This window comes from Callithrix jacchus, chromosome 5, assembly GCF_049354715.1.
Source record: "Callithrix jacchus isolate 240 chromosome 5, calJac240_pri, whole genome shotgun sequence".
NCBI lineage: Eukaryota > Metazoa > Chordata > Mammalia > Primates > Cebidae > Callithrix > Callithrix jacchus.
In genome coordinates, this window is record NC_133506.1 from 17,510,598 (window position 1) to 17,534,106 (window position 23,509).

Here is a 23,509-nt window from a genome sequence, read left to right on the forward strand (position 1 = left end):
TGGATTAGAAGTCTTTTTTATTTCTGTTTGTTCTCAAAATTGATGTCAAAATAATAACAAAAATTTAGAAAAATGTACAGCAGCCACTTAGAATCCCTAAGATAACTACAATATTTTAAAATAAATAATTCTTTGTATTTTTATTATTTTATGGCATTTATATTCACGAATCATCTTTTTTCCTAAATAAGTTTATCTATAATTTTATGAGTCATTTGTCCAAATACGTAGAATAGGCCTTTGGGAGAGAATAAATACACTCACAATTTTTCTTAATTGACACCAGACTAGTTTGTTTCTTTTGTAATACAAACATGCTATTCTCTTAGTTTGTATCTTCAATAACATATGAAAGATCCAAAATCAAATTGGCTGTCTCTACAGCCACCTGTAGGCCACTAAGCTTAGCAGTCAAACAGTCCAAGGTCAGGTTGCTTACTGAGCCTACAGCTTCATGTGAAAGGCAGGTTTGTGGCACAAAAGGATGATGTGTACTTCTTAAGAAAGACCAGCTGAGTTCTTCCCGGCTATTGTATAATCCACAGCCACACTGTGAAAGCAAATCTGGCCAGTTTACAAGGCAGGGAGAATCTGCTTGAACCGACCAAAGGTGTCCATACTTCATGTCAGTGAGAATTTCACCTCCATCATGTTCTAAAGAGCCAACAACAGATTCGAGAGCACTGCAAAATGCTTCAGCAATTAGCTGAAGTTCTGTTTGAGTACATTCATCGTCTTTGAGAATGCTTTCTGGGTTGTTGTGAGTCTAAAGAGTAATAAAAACATTGAAAACACATATAATTAATATAAAACGTTTAAGAAAGAATGGGATAATGAATCAAAACCTTATTCCTAAAGTTCCTACTTATTTTAATCTAATTTGGGGTATGGCACTTGTAATGGGCTTGTATGGGTCAGCCGGCCAGGCTACAAACCCTTAACTAGGTTGGTTATAGTAAAAATGTATATACTACCAGTCATGTTACCAGAATGAGTGAATCAGAATAACCCCATTGTCAGCTTATTCTGAATAAGGCTTGGTAGTGCCTCCTTAAAACATGAAAGACAAGGCATGTATGTATTACAGGTTTTTCTGCACATAGGAGGAAGTTCTCGAAGACTGATGTCCCAAATGAAGTACTTATTTATCTCTGCAAAATGTTTGAGATTTGTTTAAAATGAGAATGCACATATTTTTAATTAGGAAACCATGATGTAAATTTTCACATCAATGTTTTAAAAATGAATATTCTACTCTTTAATGAAAAGGTAATAAGACATTAAACTGTCTTCTGGTCCCACTATGTAAAAAAGTTTATACCAGGAATTCCATGACAGAAAAAATAATATATAGGTATGTACCACATACCAATGCTTCAGTCAATGACAGACTGCATATACGATGATGGTCCTATAAGATTATAAGACCATGTTTTTACTAACCTTTTCTATGTTTTGATATGTTTAGATACACAAATCCCATTGTGTTCCAATTCCCTACAGTATTCAGTACAGTAGGATGCTGGAAAGGTTTGCAGCCTAGGAGCAACAGGTTATACCATATAGCTTAGGAGTGTAGCAGGCTCTACCATGTAGATTTGTGTACTTTTTGCACAACAAAACTGCCTAATGATGCATTTCTCAGAATACATCCTTGTTGTTAAGCAACACGTCTGTATTAGCAAACTGATAACTGAATGATGGTTTAAAAAATCCATATCTTAACCGCTTAAAAACAGTGACTACTTTCTTACTCAAGACACTTCCTTCCTCCAAGAAACCTTCACTAGTTTACTCAAGTCCATTTCAAAATACATTAGTGTCCATTCAGCATCAACAGATTGGCACAAATTTCGTTTTCCATATGTATATTCTGGTAACTTTTCATGAATGTGCTTTATCTTCAAATGAATTCTAAGTTATCTGGGGAGGGACAGGGCATATTTACCCAATGAACAGATTGTTAATATTTGGAAAACACCTATACATTTTTATATCCATTTTCAAATAAAGTAGGCCAGTAGCCAGTACTTATGAAATAATTAGAATTACAATGCACTAAACTTATCTCAGAGCTGTCAGAAAATGGAGTTTCCTACACTAATCAAAAAATTCTATTTGGTAGAATTAATAAATATCATACATAAATATCAATTTTAAAATTATAATAGAATCCAATATGTGAACTGCTTAAATAAATGAAATTAAGTATTTTCTTGATGCTCTAGAAGACACTTAAGTATTCTGTAGAAACTTGGCCTTTTTGTTTGTGAACATCAGTTATGAGTGTATTGCAGCAGCTGAGATCTCTAAGAGAACTCCCAGTAACAGAATGCTAGCTTCAACATGCAGTACATGTGGACAACACTCAACGTGATCATTTGCTAAAATATTATATTTATAATAATCATTATATTACCTTTTACCTTTCTATTTTCCTTAAGTGTTTTTCATTATGTATTTGATTTAGACTACTGAAAAATTCAGTGTTAAAGGCTACAAGTTTACCTATATAATAAGCCTATACATGCACCCCTGAACCTAAAATAAAAGTTTAAACTAACAAGAAGGCTATAGGATATTATGATTTTGGTTTATTATCTCATAAAACAAAAGTTGCTGAGAATTCAGGTAATCCAAAGAGGATTATCTTATGTACCTTGTGTCTGATGTATGCAGCCAAATGAGTTTCAGTACAGCCACCTCCCAACAAAGCCCATGGTTCCTTGAGGGTTAATTGCAGGACATGCAGTGCCGCCTGACATGTGAGCTAAGAAAAAAACCCAAATCATCAGAATCAGACATTCACATCATATAGATAAAAAATAAAGAACAAAACTTTTGTTGTGCCAAGGTTGTCATGTGATTTAATACATGAGATTAAAGACAATACTTTAGTCAGAAGTTTGTTTTCATGGAGCCAGATTAATATTTTCTTTCATATACACTTAGCTCTTCATATTGAGACTCACAAATATATGGCCTCAAAGTATCTGGGTCAACGAGGTTTCCTGGCACTTCCACTAAAAAAATTATTTCAGTCTGCTGGGTGCAGAGGCTCATGCCTGTAATCCCAGCACTTTGGGAGGCGGATTTGGCAGGCGGATTACGAGGTCAGGAGTTAGAGACTGGTCTGGCCAACATAGTGAAACCCTGGCTCTACTAAAAATACAAAAATTAGCCAGGCATGGTGGCGTGGGCCTGTAATCCCAGCTACTTGGGAGGCTGAGACAAGAGAATCGCTTGAAGCTGGGAGGCAGAGGTTGTGGTAAGCCGAGATCACACCACTGCACTCCAGCCTGGGCAACAGAGCGAGACTTCATCTAAAAAAAATAAAAATAAAAATAAAAATAAAAAAACCCAAATTATTTGTCTAAATAGTAAATTTATTTCAAAAATTTTTGGAAATAATACAGTTATAACCCAGCAATAACAAAAAAACACACAGACCTTTAACATTACTAAGGATATATCCTTGAGCATATACGAATCTTTAAAACTTGTGACCAATCCCATAGATTGTCACTTCCCTTGTATAAAAGTTGCATGTATTTTTGGTGGCAGAGAAAAATAAACTCTGCTAAGAAGTAGATGATGGGTATTGACTATGGAACTCATTTTCTAAGTAAATTATTCATACACATTAGCATCAAAGACTACACAATTCAAATTAATTTCTTAGAAAAGTTCAGATGTCAAGGGCCTTTTAGGTTTCTAATAAATAGTAGAAATAATAAATGGCAACACATGCCACATTTACTATAATGCCACAGGCATTTAATTAGCTTACTTGTGACTTTGCATCAATCATTTTAATTTTTGCTTTCTGTACTATCTAGGGAAGCTATGAAAAAATAATCATAATAACTGTTGAGTGACTAATTCCTCCCTCGGCCCCGGGATATGGAATTCAAAGTTCCTTATCTACCTTCAGCTCATCCCAGGCAGCGTCATTTCTGTTGCAGAGAAGTAAGCTGCAGATTGTTGCTTCATTAGGAATGAGATGAACAAAATGTTTGGAGCCAAATTTTGCAGTGCACACGTCTTTCACACTTCCGTAACTGTTAGGAGATATTGAGCCTAGGGACCCAATAGGCTGTGTTCCTATTTTTTAAAGATTGGAAAATACAAGACATATAAACAAAAGTGGAGAAAACAACCATTTAAAAGTATATTTATTCCTAGCCAACATAAAGGACCTATAAGCATATAATTTAAAATATGGAATGTAGAATAAGATGAATTTTCCTAAATTGCTAAGTTATATTCTGCTATTAAAATTATATACAAATAAAGTGAAGCAGAAGTTATTTTGCTTTACAGATCTCTTTAAATATCTTTTAGAAGTCATTTTGTACGCTCTTCCTAGAAAAGGGCACATACAATTTTGCATACATTTTCAGGGAGTTCAGAAACCCTCAAAGCCCATTCAGGGATTAAAGACCCGAAATTAAGAACTTCACTAATTTGGATTAAGGGTGATGTGAGGTGACAGGCTATTTTTTCAAGGCATTATTATTTTCAATTTAAAATTAATGCAGCTATCCAAATAGCTGTGTAGCTGAATTCCTTTGGGGCTCTACATAGTGAATATGTAAGAATTATTTTTTTGCCTAGCAACTATTTATAAAATAGCTAATTAAATTATGCCAAAACAGTGATGTTTCACTTTGTTATCATTTGATATATTAAGTATTTTGTCCTCCTACCTGCACATGTAAAACAGTAAAGTTTTGTAAACCACAAGTAAAAATATGAATAAAGAAGTTAGGGTGACTTGAATTTTCTAGATCTCCAAATGTAATGGAAGTTATTTCAGAAATCTACAGCAAACTCCTACAAGAAACAATGCTAATTTAAACTCTAAAGCTGTAATTCTGAGCCATTCTTCACTTTGAGCTAGTTTCCTTTCCCTTTAGACTCACCTTTAAAAAAAAAAAGATAGTTTCTTTCAAATAATGGTGTTTAGTTTGAAAGTCTAAAATATTGGCCAAGTGCGGTGGCTCAGCCACACCTGTAATCCCAGCACTTTGGGAGGCTGAGGCGGATTGCTTAAGGTCAGGAGTTTGAGACCAGCCTGGCCAACATGGTGAAACCCCATCTCTACTAAAAATAGAAAAACTAGCTGGGCATGGTGGCAGGCGCTTGTAATCCCAGCTGCTTGGGAGACTGACGCAGGAGAATCGCTTGAACCCGGGAGGTGGAGGTTGCAGTGAGCTGAGATGGCGCCACTGCACGCCAGCCTAGGCAACAGTGAGACTGTTGCAAAAAAAAAAAAGTCTAAAATGTCTAAAAACACTTCCAGCTCAAAAAATGTATGGAACATAATCAATAATCACTGAACAATCTCACTTATTTGAATACTGATTCTTTACTTCTGAAGCCTTCAAGAATAACAAATACTTTAAGAAGTGATCTAAATAAAAAAGCCACAATTTTATAGTATAATTTTACACGGTGGGAACAACAGATTCTGGTGAGAAGACCCGGCTCTACTGCTTACCAGCCACTGGATGCTGTCACTCATGTCATTTAACTTTCTGCCTCTCTCACCAGAGGCAAGTGGGAATAATAATGCTTACTTCACAAATAAATCAAATGTTAACAATGCTCTGTAAGCCGCAATAAACTTCACGTGTGGCACCCATGCACAGTAACACCCACTATTCAACCTAGATCATGAATAAATAGGAATTTTGTTTGAAGGCCTGATGCAAGATAATGTTAACTTAGATACACTAGGGGAGATATATAAGGCCAAAAACATACTTCATCTACCTAAAAGTTTACCTGCACTGTGTGCCTGGTAGTTTCTCCCCTCTCTTCCTCTTTTTCTTGAAAGGTCTCTGCTCTGAAGATCCAGGATTAAAGCTATGGCTGTTAATGGCATGTTTTAGGTATGTATTTGTGGGCTAGTGTGGAAACCCAGCGCCCAGTTACAACATGGTTTCTATGGGAAAATTTTTGTTGTTGTTTTAAAGAGATGTGGTCTTGCTTTGTTGTCCAGGCTGAATTTGAACTCCTCAGCTTAAGCAATCCTCCTGCCTCAACTTCCCAAGTAGCTAGGACTACAGGCATGCACCACACCTGGCTAAAATGTCCCATATTTTAAAAATGAATCTGGAAGACCCAGTATTTACAAGCTGGAAATTGCCGGATTCATGCAAAGCTAGTAGATATTTAAGGATATCAATCTGGGTTACCATATCAACGAGTTCCAAGGAATTGTTTTCATTATTAAGAAACTCTACTTTGACAGTCATATGAGTCTTACAAAGGTAGGGCAATAACCCAGAGATATTATGTATTTAACACTGGCATACATACAACTCCTTTTTGATGATTTATAGCAAGACTTTTATTAATGAACTTTAACAATAGTTTAATGACTTAAAGATGGGGAACAATGCAGACTAAATGATCATCTTTCTGATACATTGTCAAAGCACTTAAAGGAATATTGCAAAGTAGCTCAAATCAGTAACTCTTCAGCTTGTCATTTTTCTTTGGCTCTAACAGCTCTTATATCTGCTTTTAATTTGCTGAGTTTGTAAAATACAGTGAATTTTTTGCCTATTGTGGTTCTGCCTATTACCAGATTATTTTTCAGTCAATTAAATAAACACTTTAGAACATCTGCTGTGGGTCAGGCCTGTAATAGGTACTGAAAGTAAAAGATGATCTTGGTCCTCAAGGTCAGCTGGGAACAGTTTTGATAAAGGTAAAACACAGGTGCATGTACATTCTCCTCCCATTAGAAACAACTACTTAGGGAGAAGTACAGAAGTTTGTTGGAATTATGATAAAGTGAAGAAAAAGGGCATTCTAGTTACAAAAATACTTTCTAAATATAACATGATTTGAAAGTTTTGTCAATTAAGCTGAAGAATTTTGTGTGAAGTATGAAAGACCTTAGGATTATGAAGATGTTAGACTTCTCAATAACCTGTGAAATATTTGGGGGTTAGACTATGACAGAATATAGTACATTTGGGGGCTGAAAAATACATACGAAATGGCCATAATCACTGCATTTTTAGTATATGAACAATACAGGATCTTTGCCAGAAACCTTTGCTGCCAGAAATGATACCGACACATGTGGTGAGGTTGGTGGCTTCTAAAACTTTTCATGATTTTAACACTGACACAAACCAAAAATATCTCTGCTCAAAAAAGTGTGATTTATTAACTGTAAAAGGCAAAAGCCAAGAGTGATTTTTACCTGTCATTTTAGTCAGGGGTTCCATCAGAGTCACTCCAATTCTGTCTATGGCAATAACACGATGCATATTGAGAAACTGCTTCAAAGACGGATGTATTACTTTTTGGCAGAGGACAAGATCTACGTGGTCACTGACTAGCTGCCTTCCTAGGTTAAGCAGCTGGTCCAGGACTGCATTTTCAAGAGAAACCCCATAACTGAGCACCACAGTTCCTTCTCCAGTGTCAGAAATGTCTCCGGATAAAGTTGTACAGAACAGTGCCACCTTGAGGGCAGCTGATTTTTTGATAGGTAATAACCTCATTAATTGAACTTCCGACATTTCAATGAGTATCCCAGGTAATACAGTGGAATCTATAACTCTTTGACCTTTTAAAGGTACAATTAAACACTTTCCTAAAATGATGTGGCCTTCAGCATTTTCTGGAATTGTAAGCAAAAAGGCTCTCAGAATCAAAGCACTGATGTGCTCTGTTTCTGCTCTGGTGAGTGTACAGGCAGGTTTACTGGTTAATATACTGCGCACCAAACAAAGGAGGATCTGAGTACTACTGAAGTCGACTGGGATTCGACAACCACAGGTCTCAGACTTGAGATAACTGATGCAGAGACTCAAAAGATGTGTATTTAATCTAATGACAGAGGTGGGTGTCAAGCCTAATCTTTGAACATTTTCAATCAGGTTGCAGCAAAGAATGGCTGTGAATAAGCCACAATCACTGAAGCTTGACACGTGATTCTGCACGGAGGCTGTCAGGATCTTTAATATGGGATGTGTGACCGAAAGGTGACTGAGCAGGGCTGAGGACTGTGAGGTTGTGCACACGTAACCTCCAGAGCCATTGTGCAGCTGCTTCAGCCTACCTGAAGGGCCATAGCACGATGTTACGATTCTTTTCAAGACAGAAAGTGTGGTCCTGACTCTCTCACTTGTCAGTGGTTCACTCTTACACAATGATGGCTTTTTAGCATCTAAACGAGACATCTTACTTCAGGTGGTAACTTGTGAAGACCATTTTTACTATGTAAACCATATTTTTCTATTTATTGCATTATCGTGTGTTAACATAAAAAATTATTCTTTAGGAATTAAAGTATAAATATGCAGCATTGTGGCTATAAAATCAAACAGTTCAATGTTTATGAAGCTAAATCAGCATATAATGATTTAATAACAAATTAGCAATTCCAAGTATTTATTTTACTTCATTCTTCAATGCTCTTTTGTTTGATTTGAGACTGAGATTTTACAGACTGCTTTGCAGACCTCTGTAAAAAGTAGGTTCCAAGATGGACACCTATGAAAGACATCCCAGCTACAAGAATCCAATTCTTTCTAATCCAACTGGTATTTTTCATCTCTTCTTTTGAAATGAAGCTCAAATTCAAAGCTGCTTCTTTATCTAAGAAATAAAAACAAAACATTTCAGAGAAATACTTCCCAAGCATTTTGTAGAATGCAGTTTCATAATTTATTCTAATGCTCTGCTGCCTTTTTTTTTTTTTTTTTTTAGAAAAAAGGAACTACTAACTGGCACAAGCCTCCAGAAAAATGAGAAAGGTAAACCAACTTCGACTTAAAATTCTTTTTTCTTCAATAAATCCCCTCTACAAGAAAAAGTGCTTGTATTTCAGTGATTCTGCAAGGCATAACATTGCTAGAAAGCTTATAGCACAGTTATTTGAATATGGCATGTTTCTAGAAGACAAATGCTACAATATAAAACACAGAATTTGGTCTTTGAGTCTTAAAAGAAGTCCCAAATATTTTGATTCTCCAACATCAAGATTTAATGTTGTTTTAATCTATAACTGTGGTTTGCTTGGAAACTTTAGGTTTGAACAGAAGCACATTTACATCAAATCCTGTTTGTAAATAATTATAAAAACAAGATAGCTGTTGGCATGTTTACTGCAGAAACTCGCTAATGTAGTCTATATTTAGCTGAATAAATCTACACAACCCATTACACCAAAAAACTAAACATGTTTTAAATACGTGGCTAAAGTCAGAGCTAACTTTCTATCATTTTACTTTATCGGTCAGTGATTTTCAGTTTTGGAAGTCCTAGTTAACCAATCCTCCCCAAAGCACTCGTTAATGACAGTACACAGAAAAACCACGGGATATGCTGAATACAACAACAACAACAAAACTGGAGTTGCCGTTCAATTTCAAAGTCTAAATACTACATTATCATATATCAAATGGACACACAGAAATAAATACAATTCTAGTTTCCTTAACAAGATAATATCCTTGTTAAAAAAATTAGTGTGCCTTGAGGCATAAATTCCTGACACAATAATAATGTGTGAAAAGAATAAAAATGTTAGATAATAGATATTATCTGTTGAACCCTGGTGTTTTAAAAGTATAATTATTAGAATTTCCAGGAATATACTGAGTATGGTAGCCTCTTGGAGAGCATTTAGCATAAATAAAACAAATCTATTTAGCCTAAAGTACTTCCTAAAAGTAGGCTAGAGCATAGTATGGTGATCAGACCAGAACCCTGATTTGAAGATGTGCAAAGAAGTGGGCAGAACAAGAAAATGTTATGCAAAGTGTTATTTTGGTTACCATTCCCAATTTAGTTAAAGGGCTGTACCCATGGCAACTGGGCCCAAATAAACTAAGGGCAATGATAATCAGCTTTCTCCCAGTGGTGATAAAGCTATTGTCAACTTTTGCATAGCGTGATGAGGGAAAGAAAAATCTGTTTATGACGGGAACAGCCAAGCTACTTAAATATTTCAACAGTTATTTCAGATTCAGCAAAATCTGAGAAATACATTTAGATGAAGCCTCACAAAGTGATTTCTACTTCGTAATTTGCAAGTTAAAACTTACACACACATACACCCACAATAAAAACTATGATTAAGAAAATGATTTTTCTAGTTAGAATATTTTTCAATACTTAATAGTGACATGCAACTTTTCAGAAACAGAATGCCATGCTGGCATCTCTCAATCTTATGGTCGTGAGACCAGTCAACACATCTTTTGGCTAGTATTTCATTAAAATGAGAAAAAAAAAAATCAATGAAAGCGTTAGTGACTTCCAAATCATTTTAAAGAGGCCAAAACTTGCTGACCTGTGGTCACAGGTCTAGACCTGGACAAAAGAAGGTTTAAGAAAGAGAAAAAAAACCCAAACCATTGGGGCTGGATTTCCATTTATAGAATATATTTGGAAGTATCAGTTCAGCTCTATTAAAACTCTTTCTTCCTAAATAAGATGCTCCATGTTTCCAGGAGTTACCATCAGATGAATGGTCCTGACTAGTCCTGGATGCACACAGGCTTGGCAGATGGGTTTTTGTTGTTGTTACAGTGATGGATAACTTAATTAAAATAACACTAAAACTTGCATGACTGTCTTCTAAATTAAGAGGTGGACTATAAAATATAATTTAAAGAAAATATGAGCAGGTAAAAGTTTTTCCTAGAAGCAAATGGAGTTCTTTGGCAAAAAGACTGATTATAGGTATGAGGTAAGAAACACAAGGTAAGCTGGCGTCCTTTTCTGCCAAAAAGTAAAGATGTTATTAAAGACTATCTGTATCATACACAAGGACAAAGGAAAAAACAACAGGAATCAACTTGGAGAGTATCCAAAATGGCACAACTTCAGCATTAAAAAAAAATGGCAACTGAAATAGATTAATTAAAACATATACAAACCCACAGCTTCATACTGACACTAAAAACAAAAACCCTAAGCTGCTTGAGCACTCACTATTATTTAAAAAAGACAACAAAGGGAATTACAGAGATAAAACTTGCTTTATCTTGTATAAATGCATTTTGGGGTAACTGAATAGTTGATGATGAGAAGTTGTTCCACCTAATAAATGGAGAAGGAATGATAGAATTTGAGCAGCATCATTTGGCAACCCCTAATGAACTAGTACATTAGACTCATATGCAACGGTTGGTAAATTAAGCCTATGGACCGTATCCAGCATGTGGCCTGTTTTCATAAATGAAGTTTTATTGGAAAGCAGCCTTGCTCATTAATTTGTGTACTGTGTCTGAGTGCTTTTACACTACAACAGAAAGCTAATGGGTTGGTATAGACACTATATGATCTGCAAAGCCTAAAGTATTTACTATCTGGTCTTTTATAGAAAAAAGTTTCCGAATTTCTACGTTACAGCAATAATAATAAATCGTTGCTAATAATTTATTAAATAAAAGATCACCTGGCCAAAACGGTGAAACCCTGTCTCTACTAAAAAAATACAAAAAATTAGCTGGGTGTGGCGGCGGGTGCCTGTAATCCCAGCTACTCAGAAGGCTGAGGCAGGGAATCATTTCAACCCAGGAGGTGGAGGTTGCAGTGAGCCGAGATCCCCCTACCGCAGCCTGTGTGACAGAGTGAGACTCCATCTTAAAAAACAACAACAAAGATCAAAGGGGAACTTTATAATGGAAAGAAACGCTGATAACCTGCCTGTTCATCTTAGTAACACTGGCTAGGTGTAGTAGCTCTTGCCTGTAATCCCATCACTTTGGGAGGCCAAGGTCGGAGGACTGCTTGAGGCCAGGAATTTGAGACCAGCCTGGGCAATACAGCAAGACCCTGGTTCTAAAAAAATTTTAGAACTTAGGTGTGGTGGTGGATGGCTGTAGTCCCAGCTACTCAGGATGCTGAGGCTGGAGGATGGCCTGTGCCCAGGAGTTTGAGGCTGCAGTGAGCTATGATGAGGCTATTGCACTGTAGCCTGGGTGAGAGATCAAAACCCTGTCTCAAAAAAAAAAAAAAAAGTCAACAACACCATCAAAAGTGGATCAGACATTATATGTGACACAATAGAAGAAAAGAATCTTGTACAAGTTCAGACTTTTGTGGTACATAAATGTCAGGGGCTCCTTTGCACACATGCATGATCCTGGGGATGCTACTAGCAAAACTGCCCTTTCCCTTTGCACTCAGATGACTGCCAGACAAGTGTCAAACGTCTCTGCACAGCAAACTTTTCTAGAAACAACTGCAGAACAGTATTTTGCCAGTGGGTCATAAGGTAACTTGCCAACTTAGGCACTCTCTCTCTCTCTTTCTTTTCTTCATTTATTTATTTATTTTTGAGACAGTGTCTCACTCTGTAGCCCAGGCTGGGGTACAGTGGCACAATCTTGGCTCACTGCAACCTCCACCTCTGGGTCCTGGTTCAAGCAATTCTTCTGCCTCAGCCTATAGCGTAGCTGGGATTACAGGCACATGCCACCATGCCCAGCTAACTTTTGTATTTTTAGTAGAGATGGGGTTTTACCATGTTGGCCAGGCTAGTCTTGAACTCCTGACCTCGTGATCCTCCCACTTCAGCCTCCCAAAAGTGCTTGGATTACAGGCATGAGCCACTGTGCCCAGCCAATTTAGGCTTTTTTGCCAGAGGTCTAAAAGATCAAGTTTCCCCTTGTTGGAATGAACCATATGATTAACCAACCACATTAAATCAAACTTACCTGAAGACCGCAAGCCTGCTACTTCCCTTGGATTTGGCTCTTCTGCAGATTTTCAAGTTTCAGACTATCTTGCTCAGGAAAGTCATCCTTAGGAGGTATTTGGAAAACAGGGCTGCTTTTGATTTTGTACCACCCCAAATGTATGAGCCCAATTACAGGGATCATAACAACTAGAACTCTGTAGTCTCTCCAGAGTTTCTGAAAGATCATAGTACTTCAGGATCAGTGTACCTAAGAAAAGGTTACAGTTAGAAGAAGAAAAAAACACTAAAAACCATAACCTCTCTTTAACAGCATCTCTAAATCACTTCAAGTAGCATGGTGTACTCCAAAAAATGCTGACTGTGAAACAGTTTTAGTTATAATAATACATTGCAATGTTAACAAACAAAAAGAGACATGTCATTGACCCAAAGGGTGCAGGCAGTCAGCCTTGGGAAACTTACAGAGCATTACTGACTTTTTGGCAACAATTGTAAAGGAGCAACATTACCTGCTGAACAAGCAATATGAACCTTTGAAGACACACATGCATGGAGATTTCTTTAGATATATTAATGTTCTCCGAGCCACAACAGAGTAAGAGCCTTTTTTAAAGTTATATTTTATAAATTCTATATATTTTTTAACAATTTATTTAAAAAGTTATATGTATTTTAAAAATTATATATATAAATATATATATATTTGAGAGATAGAGTCTCACTCTGTCACCAGGCTGGAGTGCAGTGGCGCAATCTTGGCTCACTGCAGCCTCTGCCTCCCATGTTCAAGCGATTTTCCTGCCTCAGCCTTCCAAGTAGCTGGGACTACAGGCGGGTGCCACCACGCTCAGCTAATTTTTTTGTACTTTTAGTTGAGATGGGGTTTCACCATGTTGGCCAAGATGGTCTCGATCTCTTGACCTCGTGATCTGCCCACCTTGGCCTCCCAAAGTGCTTAAAGTTATATATTTTCTAAAAATTATAATTATAGGCTGGGCGTGGTAGCCCACACCTATAATCCCAGCACTTTGGGAGGCCAAGGCAGGAGGATCACCTCAGGTCAGGAGTTTGAGACCAGCCAGGCCAATGTGGTAAAACTCCATTTCTATTAAAAATACAAGTATTAGGTTGGGCGCAGTGGCTCACACCTGTAATCCCAGCACTTTGGGAGGCCAAAGTGGGTAGATCATAAGGTCAGGAGTTCAAGACCAGCCTGACCAACATGGTAAAACCCCGTTTATACTAAAAATACAAAAATTAGCCAAGTGTGGAGGTGCACACCTATAATCCCAGCTACTCAGGAGGCTAAGGCAGGAGAATAGCTTGAATCCAGGAGGCCAAGGTTGCAGCGAGCCAAGATTGTGCCACTGCAGTCTAGCCTGGATGACAGAGCAAGACTGTCTCAAAACAAAACCAAACCCCAAAATTAGTCCGATGTGGTGGCACGTACCACCAATAATAATCCCAGCTACTCAGGAGGCTGAGTCAGGAGAAATGCTTGAACCTGGGAGGTGGAGGTTGCAGTGAGCCAAGATCGTGCCACTGCACTGGGCAATAGCATAAAATGCCATCTCAAAAAAAAAAAAAATTACATTTACTCACAATTTTAACAGAAGAATCAAATGGTAATCCACAAATATGCAGTAGGAATTTAGGTTCTATATTCTCACAGGATATAGTGATAGTGTTTCAACTGAGATTAGAACAGCTGAGCATGGATTCCAATTGCAGTAAAAGACTCCTGGCTTGGACACCATGAATTAGAATGAATTTAATGTCATTTCCACATCTAGGAGGAAAACTACTGGACTTTAAAGTGTTTGCCCTGAATCACTAGAAACCCTACCCAAGAGGATTGTTATCAACCTAGTTTAGATGAAGAAACTGGGGCTAGAAAGTTGCCTGGAGTTACAAAGCTGGTTAGCTTTTAAAATAGATTTTTAAAAAAAATTCGGAAAGGATGGAAATAGGGCCCAGAAAGGCTATGTCTGATGATCTGTTGGGTTTGGGAACTTGAGTCTGGACAACCTCTAGAGACTCCTTATACTTTTAATAAGGACTGCCCACCATCTATGAGACATACTATGAACTTGGCTCAATTGCATCTTTGAGTTTTAGTACCATGAAATGTCCTAAATTACTTTATTTTTGTCTAAGTGCCATTAGAAAAAGATCTTAACGGAATTTCTACTTATTTCCCATTTTAAAACTAAAACAATAGTAATAAGTTAGTCTGAACCATTTTTGTGTTTTGAATATATATTAAAAATAACAAAAGATGTTGTCTTATAGCTGTGAACATGTTATTCTTAGCATTATAAATCATTTTCCCCCAAGGTCTAAATTCACATTTTGTAAGGATTTTGTTGCAAAATTTAAATTACTAAATGGAAAAAACATGACCTACTCTGTAAATGAAAGTATTTTAGGTCGGGCACAGTGGTTCACGCCTGTAATCCCTGCACTTTGGGAGGCCCAGGTGGGCAGATCACAAGGTCAGGAGTTCAAGACCAGCCTAGCCAACATGATGAAACCCCATCTCTACTAAAAATACAAAAATCAGCCTGGTGAGGTGGCAGGCTCCTATAATCCCAGCTACTCGGGAAGCTGAGGCAGAGACCTGCTTGTGAGCTGCACTCCAGCCTGGGACAGAGTGAGACTCCATCTCAAAAAATATATTTATATATTTTATGATCTCTTCCTTTTCTAAAATACTCTGGTATACTATATACTTTTTGTAACCTTTAGAGAATATACCTTTTATTGACATGCTTATGTTCTGTTTTTAGAGGAAATCAATTACAAATAACTGTATCATACTTAAATTTCGGTGTGATGTCCAAAGGCAAAAGCCTTTGGAGATTTGAGAGTACAATAAAATAACTGGCAAAGGAACTAGGTGATTTAGATGAACAAGGGAAGAATTCTAGTAAGGGCTACTTTTCACTGGAAGGACAAAGGCTGCACCAAAGTCAACTGGCCTGTGTTGATTGACACATGGCATTTTTGTTTACACAACACCTTAAACAAAAGGTCTAAAAGGTATTGTTATTTATATCCAGTCTCCTCAATACTTAAGGTAACTTTGGCACCTCTGTTACTCTTAGCACGAGGTTAACAAGTCACATTACTTTTAACAGCCATCTCTGCCATTCACCATTTACTTCTCCATAAGCAATAATATAACTCAACATTTGTCAGCTTTTTCCTAAACCATAAACTCAAGGAAGAAAAAAAAAGCAAAAAAAAAAACCTAGCTTAGAAAAAAAGAGGCTAGGGCCAGGCACAGTGGCTTACACCTGTAATCCTAACACTTTGGGAACCTGAGATGGGCGGATGGCTTAAGCCTATGCAACATGGCAAAACTCATTTCTACAAAAAATACAAAAATTAGCCAGGCATGATGGCACCTGCCTGTAGTTCCAGCTACATGGTGGGGCTGAGGTAGGACTCTTGAACCTCGGGAGGTTGAGGCTGCAGTGAGCCGAGATCACGCCACCGCACTCCAGCATGGGTGACGAAGTGAGACCCTGTTTCAAAAAAACAAAAAGCAAAAAAAGACTGGATAGGACAAAAGGATGTAATAATAAAACTGAGATTTGTAACTCAAGAAGAACTAAAATTAGCAACAAATTAAATGACGATCTGTAACACCAATGTTTGCGAAAGTGTTGTACTCTTCTCTCCAGCACAGTGATTAAAGCAAGCGAAGACATGGTATGAACCTTTCTTGAGAAGAGTGAAAATAGCGTTTCAGTAAAGGATCAGGTTAGCTCCCTGTAATAATTAGTGAAATCTTGGGTCATCTCCCAGTTAAAGACAAAAGAAATGCTCAATTTTCTGTATATTGTGGGTGCTTAACCGTCTATTATTCTTTCCACTAGGATAACTTAAGGGTCGATGAATCTTTTTCTATATTTAGATTTAGTTAAACCTGGAAATTAGTATCTATTTTAACTGAAAACTCTTTGTTTGCTAAACATCACTGAGACTCAGTACAGTATTTCCTGGTCAGTAAATGATGTAGACTGATTTAATAATTAATTGCTTTAATGTTTACTGAACATCTACATGTCCCTGTTAGCTCAAATTCTCCATATCTAATATATTGATTTGGCTAATGGGGGTAAGACAGCCAAGTAACTATTTTCTGACAGATAATTCTGTTGTCCTTTGAGAGCACAGGGAAATAATTAGGATCAGCATGCAAGGGGTTTTTACTTTACAAACTATTTTTAGAGTTTCAATTTAATTCACACAAAACAGTAAGTATCACACTGTACATACAATAGTCTATTTTCACTGAGCAGGATGGAATTAACACTTTAAAATGGCATTGGCATATAGTGAGACCTCTCTCTCTCTCTCTCTCTCTCTCTCTCTCTCTCTCTCTCTATATATATATATATATATATATATATGAAAAATAAAAAAAGGCCAGGCACAGTGGCTCACACCTGTTACTCCAGCACTCTGGGAGGCTGAGGCAGGGGGACTGCTTGAGCCCCTGAGTTCAAGACTATCTGGACAATACAGTGAGACTTCATCTCTATTTTAAAAGAAAAAACATATATTTTTAAAAAGTGACATTGGCATATAACTTTAACCTACTTCATTTCTTTCATTTAATGGCTTCCAGTACATTGCATGTATTCTACTGCCTACATAACTTCTCAGGGCAACACACATTAGACTTTACTAGACCTTACAAGCAAGGCTCATTGCTAGTTTTACCAAATAAATAAATAAATAAATAAATAAATAAATAAATAAATAAATAAAAATACAGCTTTCAAATTTCATATTTGATATGGTTGTTAGTGAGGTAATGTATTATTTATTCTGTTTATATACTCTTGCAGAGTTTTCACTTACAATCAAACATATTTTGGGGACACAAGTGTAATTTGGCACTTTTCTTCTTCTTAGTTCCTCAATGGTTTTTTTACAGAATGAAAATTAGGCTAGGCAATGTGGCTCATGCCTGAAAGCCCAGCACTTTGGGAGGCAGAGGCGGGTAGATCACGTGAGGTCAGGAATTCGAGACCAGCCTGGCCAACATGGTGAAACCCCTTCTCTACTAAAAATACAAAAAATTAGGCTGGTATGGGGTGGATGCCTGTAATCCCAGCTATTTGGGAGGTTGAGGCAGTAGAATCTCTTGAACCTGCGAGGTACAGAGGTTGCAGAGAGCTGAGATGGTGACCCAGCCTGGGCAACAAGAGTGAAACTCTGTCTCAAAAAAAAAAAAAAAGCAGCATTACTGTCCTTTTCTAATAAATATAACCTTACTTTATAAAGTCAGCAAATACAGAAACAAGGAAGAGAGCTTAAATCTTTTGAATGTAACAAAAATGTGATCATGATATACATGCTGTTTTACAATCTCCTCTCTTCAAAAGAATATAAATCTCCATCATCATTTTTAAGAGCTATATAGAATTGATTATAATGGAGATATCCTAATTTGACCAATCTGTGATTGACAGAAATTTGAGATTTTTCAATGCTTTATTGCTAAATATGCTATGGCAATAAATATTTGTGTAAATACTCTATAGAGTTCATGCTCAAAGCCTCTGTTTGCTACTTTTCAGAGTTAACAAATTTCTTTTTTTTGTTTCGTTTTTTGTTTTTGAGATGGAGTTTCGCTGCTGTTACCCAGACTGGAGTGCAGTGGCACGATCTCGGCTCACCGCAACCTCCGCCTTCTGGGTTCAAGCAATTATCCTGCCTCAGCCTCCCGAGTAGCTGGGACTACAGGCGTGCACCAACATGCCCAGCTAATTTTTTGTATTTTTAGTAGAGATGGGGTTTCACCATGTTGACCAGGATGTTCTTGATCTCTTCACCTCGTGATCTACCTGCCTCGGCCTCCCAAAGTGCTGGGATTATAGACGTGAGCCACCATGCCTAGCCAACAAATTTCTTAAAAATTAACTTGTTTTTCAAACGAACTCGACAAAAAGTTTTTAAAACCTTGACTTTTACAAAGGTTCATGCTACTGAGAAGCAGGGAGACTGGGAGATCCAATTTGTGAAACAAACTTAAGCTATTTACAGTTTGCCTTGAGATGGTTCTTCCCTCAAAACACTTGGCAAGTCATTCCAAGTGGCACGGAAGTATCTTGTGGACACCACAGATTCTGAGTCTAAAACAAAGATTTCTCAAGATATAAGCTCAAAATGATCAGATGTGATGAGCAGTAACTGGTTAATCCCTAAAATAAGTTAGTGTTTGATGTTCATTCATTGAACTTTTCAAGTTTGGAGCAAAGCAACAAGAAAAATGACAAAGATTTTTTTCCCTTCCTTACCCTCTAATGTGCTTGCCACTGCTCTTTCTTATCCTTCTTTCCTTAATCTTCTTTAAACATATTCTTGGAAGAGTCCTTTAGAAGGACAGAGAAATCAAGAGACATGAAATTAGATTAGTAAATTTTAGATCAAGTAAATAGACAGTTGATATTCATAGATTCATTCACTGAAATGTCTTTTGTTGGGTCTAGAAAAAGTTTAGAGGCAATCTTAACATGGATTATGCTTTTTCATATTCTCTCAAAAATACGATCTTAAATTATTCAAAAGTTTCATATTTTTCATTTTGTTTTGCTTTTATAGCAACTTTATGAGATCATTTTTATAAATGGAGAAACACTAAATGATTTATTCTAAGATTACTGTTAGTTAATTGTGGCAGTCAATTTAAATTGTGAAGTCTTATTTTTTTTTTTTTGAGACAGAATGTTGCACTGTCGCCTAGGCTGGAGTGCAACGGCACAACCTCGGCTCACCACAACTTCTGCCTCCCAGGTTCAAGCAATTCTCCTACCTCAGCCTCCCGAGTAGCTGGAATTATAGGCGCCCCCCACCACACCCAGTTAATGTTGGTCAGGCTGGTCTCCAACTCCTGAACTCATGATCTGCCTGCCTTGGCCTCCCAATGTGCTGGGATTACAGGTGTGAGCCACCGTGCCTGGCTGGATTGTGAAGTCTTAAAAGTCTTGGCTGGTATTCTACTAAGCAATTTCTCAAGTGAAGAATTAGTGCCCCAGCTTGGGCAGTACTGTCAATCAGAATTTCCAGTTTGTGATCACAGATAAAGGGAACACTTAGAGGGTGTGATACACACTCTTGAGGATCACTGAGATCAACTAGCATGGGGAATTATGTCTGGCATGTTCTTCTTCATCTTTTTTTTCTTTTTTTGAGACAGAGTCTGTCGCCTAAGCTGGAGTACAGTGGCGCCATCCCAGCTCACTGCAACCTCTGCGTGCCAGATTTAAATGATTCTCGTGCCTCAGCCTCCCAAGTAGCTGAGATTATAGGTGCACACCACCATGCCTGACTAATTTTTGTATTTTTAGTAGAGACGGGGTTTCACCATGTTGCCCAGGCTGGTCTCAAACTCCTGGCCTCAAATGATCTGCCTGCCTCAGCCTCCCAAAGTGCTGCGATTACAAGCATAAGCCATGCATGCGCCCTGGCATGTCCTTCTGATTTTCCTGTCAGGTGTATAAAAGGTTAACAGTTGTTTCACTTGTCAAAAATTAGAGGGCATTTTACAGTTCTGGAAGTAAGAAAAAGAAAAAATAGAGGGCAAAAGAGTCTATATCCTCCAAAACCACATCTGTGACCTACTAATGGTTGAGATTAGCTGGGCTAGTTCAGTTTTCTTTAATTTAGTTCCAAGTATAGAATGACAGCAAGAGATCAATGAACAGAAGAGGGAGAAGCTTGCTATACGTCTACCTCATTACAAATACTGTAATCTTTTTGAGTAGCTATAAAGGCCAAGAAAAAACACACACACACACACACACACACACACACACACACACGAGATAGTAAAGTTAAGGGCAAAAAGGCAAGTAAGCGTCTTAGAACTTCCCAAACAGCTGGATATAGCTATCTGATTATTCTATCTAGCACAGTATTGGTTAAAGCCATCAAGTTTTGTTATGTTCTCTTCAAAATAAGGCCTAAAACAACCTGGATGCAAGGGAATGTTACATGGACAGTTCTCACTCATTTTGCCTATCAGGCTTGCTGGGCGCCATCTGCTGGTCTTTTGGACACAGTGTAAAACGGACTCTGGTCTTAATTGCTGTTCTGCTTTAGGTATTCGAAAAAATAGTAATTTTCAAAAAACTTCTACTGAATGTAACAATTATGAGGAGAACATTAGATAGAATATTAAAAACCAATTAACTCAGCTTTTGTGATTATGAAACTTTATGAAGTTTACGGGAATTATGCCTATTCTTTTACAATGACAATATTGGTTTTAGGTATTTGTGTATTCTTCATTCCTGAATTCTAATCATGAACATTAAAAAGTTATTTTTCTCCTCAATTTTCAACACAGCAGTTTGAATTGTGGCATTTTTTGTGTGTATACAATAGAAAGGACTGCACGTTGTCTTCAACTGTCCTTATGTAATGAACTGACATGGTAAATAGAAAAACAGCTTTCCTTTTTCTTTTCCAACTCTATCACCTAAAATAACACTCGTTTTGCTGGACTTCTCTGGTCTCTTAAAAACACTCAGCCCAAAAGCAATACTGTCAACTCTTGAAGAACCAATGGATCGTAACTGAGTTCTAAAGTTTTCCTTCTGCAAATCCTACCACCTTCCCCACCATGCCATTCAAGGTTATCTTGACATATATCCAAGAGCTGGGCCGCTAAGGGCACAGCCAAGTCAGGAGTGGATCTGTAGTCAGAAGGCTGAAACAGGTATGTGTATTACCTTATGTTTTTTGCTATTCCCCCCTGCCCATTGCTGTGAATTTAATGTATTTGTAAATAAAAACATACTGAAAGCGCATCCTAAGTCTTAAATGGGGGTTTCACTAATTGTGGACAGTCTCAAATATTAAGCAAGTGATTAACAACTGAGAAGTGAAACTAGCTTACCAGCAAGTTGTGGTTTATCAAATGGTTGTAGTGGTTTATAGAGATGAGAATCTTTTCACTGTTTTTACACCCTGGCTGCTGGCTGCCATTTGATGCTGATGACTGACTGGTGGAGGAGGGGAAGTAGGTATCATGCAGATAGCCAGACTGTTCCAGTTCAAATACCTGGATGACTGGGCCCTTAGTGCTATAGCAAAGACTTTACTTATTCCTGTTTGTTCTGAATCCCTAAAGAGCCCATTTTTTCTATCCTTCATCATTGTCAAGATTTTAACTGTATGCTCCACCTTCATTTCTGCAGATAATCTATTGGCCAGAGGACATTATGGCTATTTGGGTATGAACACCTCCAACTTGCTGTTCCCATATGTAAAAACCTATGCATCTTAGCTGTCGACTAAATCTCCTTCCAGGAGGGTATGGTGGCTCACGCCTGTAATTCCAGCACTCTAGGAATGCTGGTGGATCTAGGTGGATCACTTGATGTCAGGATTTTGAGATAAACCTGGCCAAAATAGTGAAACCCCATTGCTACTAAATATACTAAAAAATTAGCTGGTCATGTGGCATGCACCTGTAATCCCAGTTATCTGGAAGGCTGAGACAGGAGAATTGCCTGAACCCACGAGGCAGACGTTACAATGAGCTAAGACCGTGCTATTGCACTTCAGCCTGTGCAACGGAGTGAGACTCCGTCTCAATAAATAAATAGACCTCCTTCCCTGCCGTCTCAGAACTGGTACTGCTATTCCCTATGTTCCAGTCCCACTTTCTACTGTGTCTCTGGGGTGCTAACTTCATTATCCCCTCTCATCTACCTCCAACCTTCCATTCTTAAGGACCTTTCTCTTTTGCATAACCATGACCATTTTTCTCCACTGAGAAGAGTCAAAAACAAATTTCCTAAGGCAACTGTCCTTTACCAGTCATCCTTCCCAGTACTACACAATCTCTTTCCTTTCTAGAGTCACTTCCCATTCCAACCTCAAACTCAAGCAATCTGCTTTTGTTCTGTTCTCCATTGAAAATGTTCTAACCATAAAATCACCAATCCTTCCCCTTACATAATCTCTCTGTAGCCTTTTGATGTGTTCTTGAAACTCCTAAGTACTCAGGAACTAAATACTGTTCCTTCGTAGTCTCCTCGAATAGCCTGCTGGTTTCCATCCAGATTCATCTTTATCAGAGATCTGTCTTTGGTAATGTTTGTTTCCTGGCTAGTCTCATTCAATCCCCGAACTTCCATGATCACGCGTCCACTCTGGCTCTCACATGTTCATCTCCAGCTTAGACCCACATAATAAACTGCTACTGTTCATCTTTGAACTAACTGTCCCCACAAATAGTCTCAATTCATCTCATATAAAATCAAGTCCTCTTCCTCCTAAACTGCTGTTCCACCTGGATTTCCTGTTTTGTTAACAAAAAGCATTATCTACTAAGCCATTCAATTCAGAAATCTGAATATACAGTGGACTCTGCCCTTTTTCTTAAGCTCCTTGTCAACTCAGTCACCACAACCTGCCATTTGACGGGAGTGCTTCTTTATATAATCTCTCCACCGTAGGGTCACAGTCCAGACCCTTGTACCCTCTCACATGACCTCCTTGCTTTGAGTCCAGTGGTTCTCAAAGTGTGGTCCCCTCAACAGTGCCATTAGCATCACCTGGGAATTTATTAAAAAGGCAAATTATCAAGCTGCCCCTGACCTACTGAATTAGAAACTCTAGGGTGGGGTCCAGTAATCTGTTTTAATTAATTCTTCAGGTAATTCTGAAGCTAAAGTTTGAGACCCCCTGGTTCCAATCTACCTCCGCTGATCCATTATCTACAATTCTGATAAAGCCATCTTGCAAAAAAAAACCCCAAATCTGATTGTATTCCTGCTTTGCTTAGAAGACTTG

At 37.7% G+C, this 23,509-nt stretch overlaps 3 protein-coding genes across 11 annotated transcripts in view; all 3 read right to left on the reverse strand.

Moving 5' to 3' along the window:
• MKKS (MKKS centrosomal shuttling protein) lies at nt 1-12,934 on the reverse strand. Its single transcript, XM_002747431.6, has 5 exons — nt 12,702-12,934; nt 7,226-8,628; nt 3,929-4,104; nt 2,660-2,770; nt 1-766 (listed from the first exon to the last, which is right to left on the reverse strand). Exons 2-5 carry the CDS (start codon nt 8,208-8,210, stop codon nt 326-328), a joined length of 1,713 nt encoding a protein of 570 aa, XP_002747477.3. The 5' UTR covers nt 8,211-8,628; nt 12,702-12,934; the 3' UTR covers nt 1-325.
• On the reverse strand, nt 6,334-12,934 carry LOC128928095 (uncharacterized). Its single transcript, XM_078371361.1, has 2 exons — nt 12,702-12,934; nt 6,334-8,628 (listed from the first exon to the last, which is right to left on the reverse strand). Exon 2 carries the CDS (start codon nt 8,582-8,584, stop codon nt 8,432-8,434), a length of 153 nt encoding a protein of 50 aa, XP_078227487.1. The 5' UTR covers nt 8,585-8,628; nt 12,702-12,934; the 3' UTR covers nt 6,334-8,431.
• LOC128932022 (uncharacterized) overlaps nt 8,365-23,509 on the reverse strand; it is a 20,548-nt gene continuing 5,403 nt past the window's right edge. For 2 of the 9 annotated variants that reach the window (XM_078371352.1, XM_078371354.1), the window contains 2 exons: nt 19,003-19,077; nt 12,702-12,932 (listed from right to left, as the gene is read on the reverse strand). In XM_078371352.1, coding sequence (XP_078227478.1) covers nt 12,908-12,932; nt 19,003-19,077 — 100 coding nt within the window. In that variant the 3' untranslated portion in view covers nt 12,702-12,907. Of the gene's footprint in view, nt 8,629-12,701; nt 12,933-16,095; nt 16,216-17,142; nt 17,235-17,560; nt 17,918-19,002; nt 19,080-23,509 lie in introns of those variants that run through there. The other 7 variants (XM_078371357.1, XM_078371359.1, XM_078371360.1 and 4 more) reach the window with 7 other exon arrangements.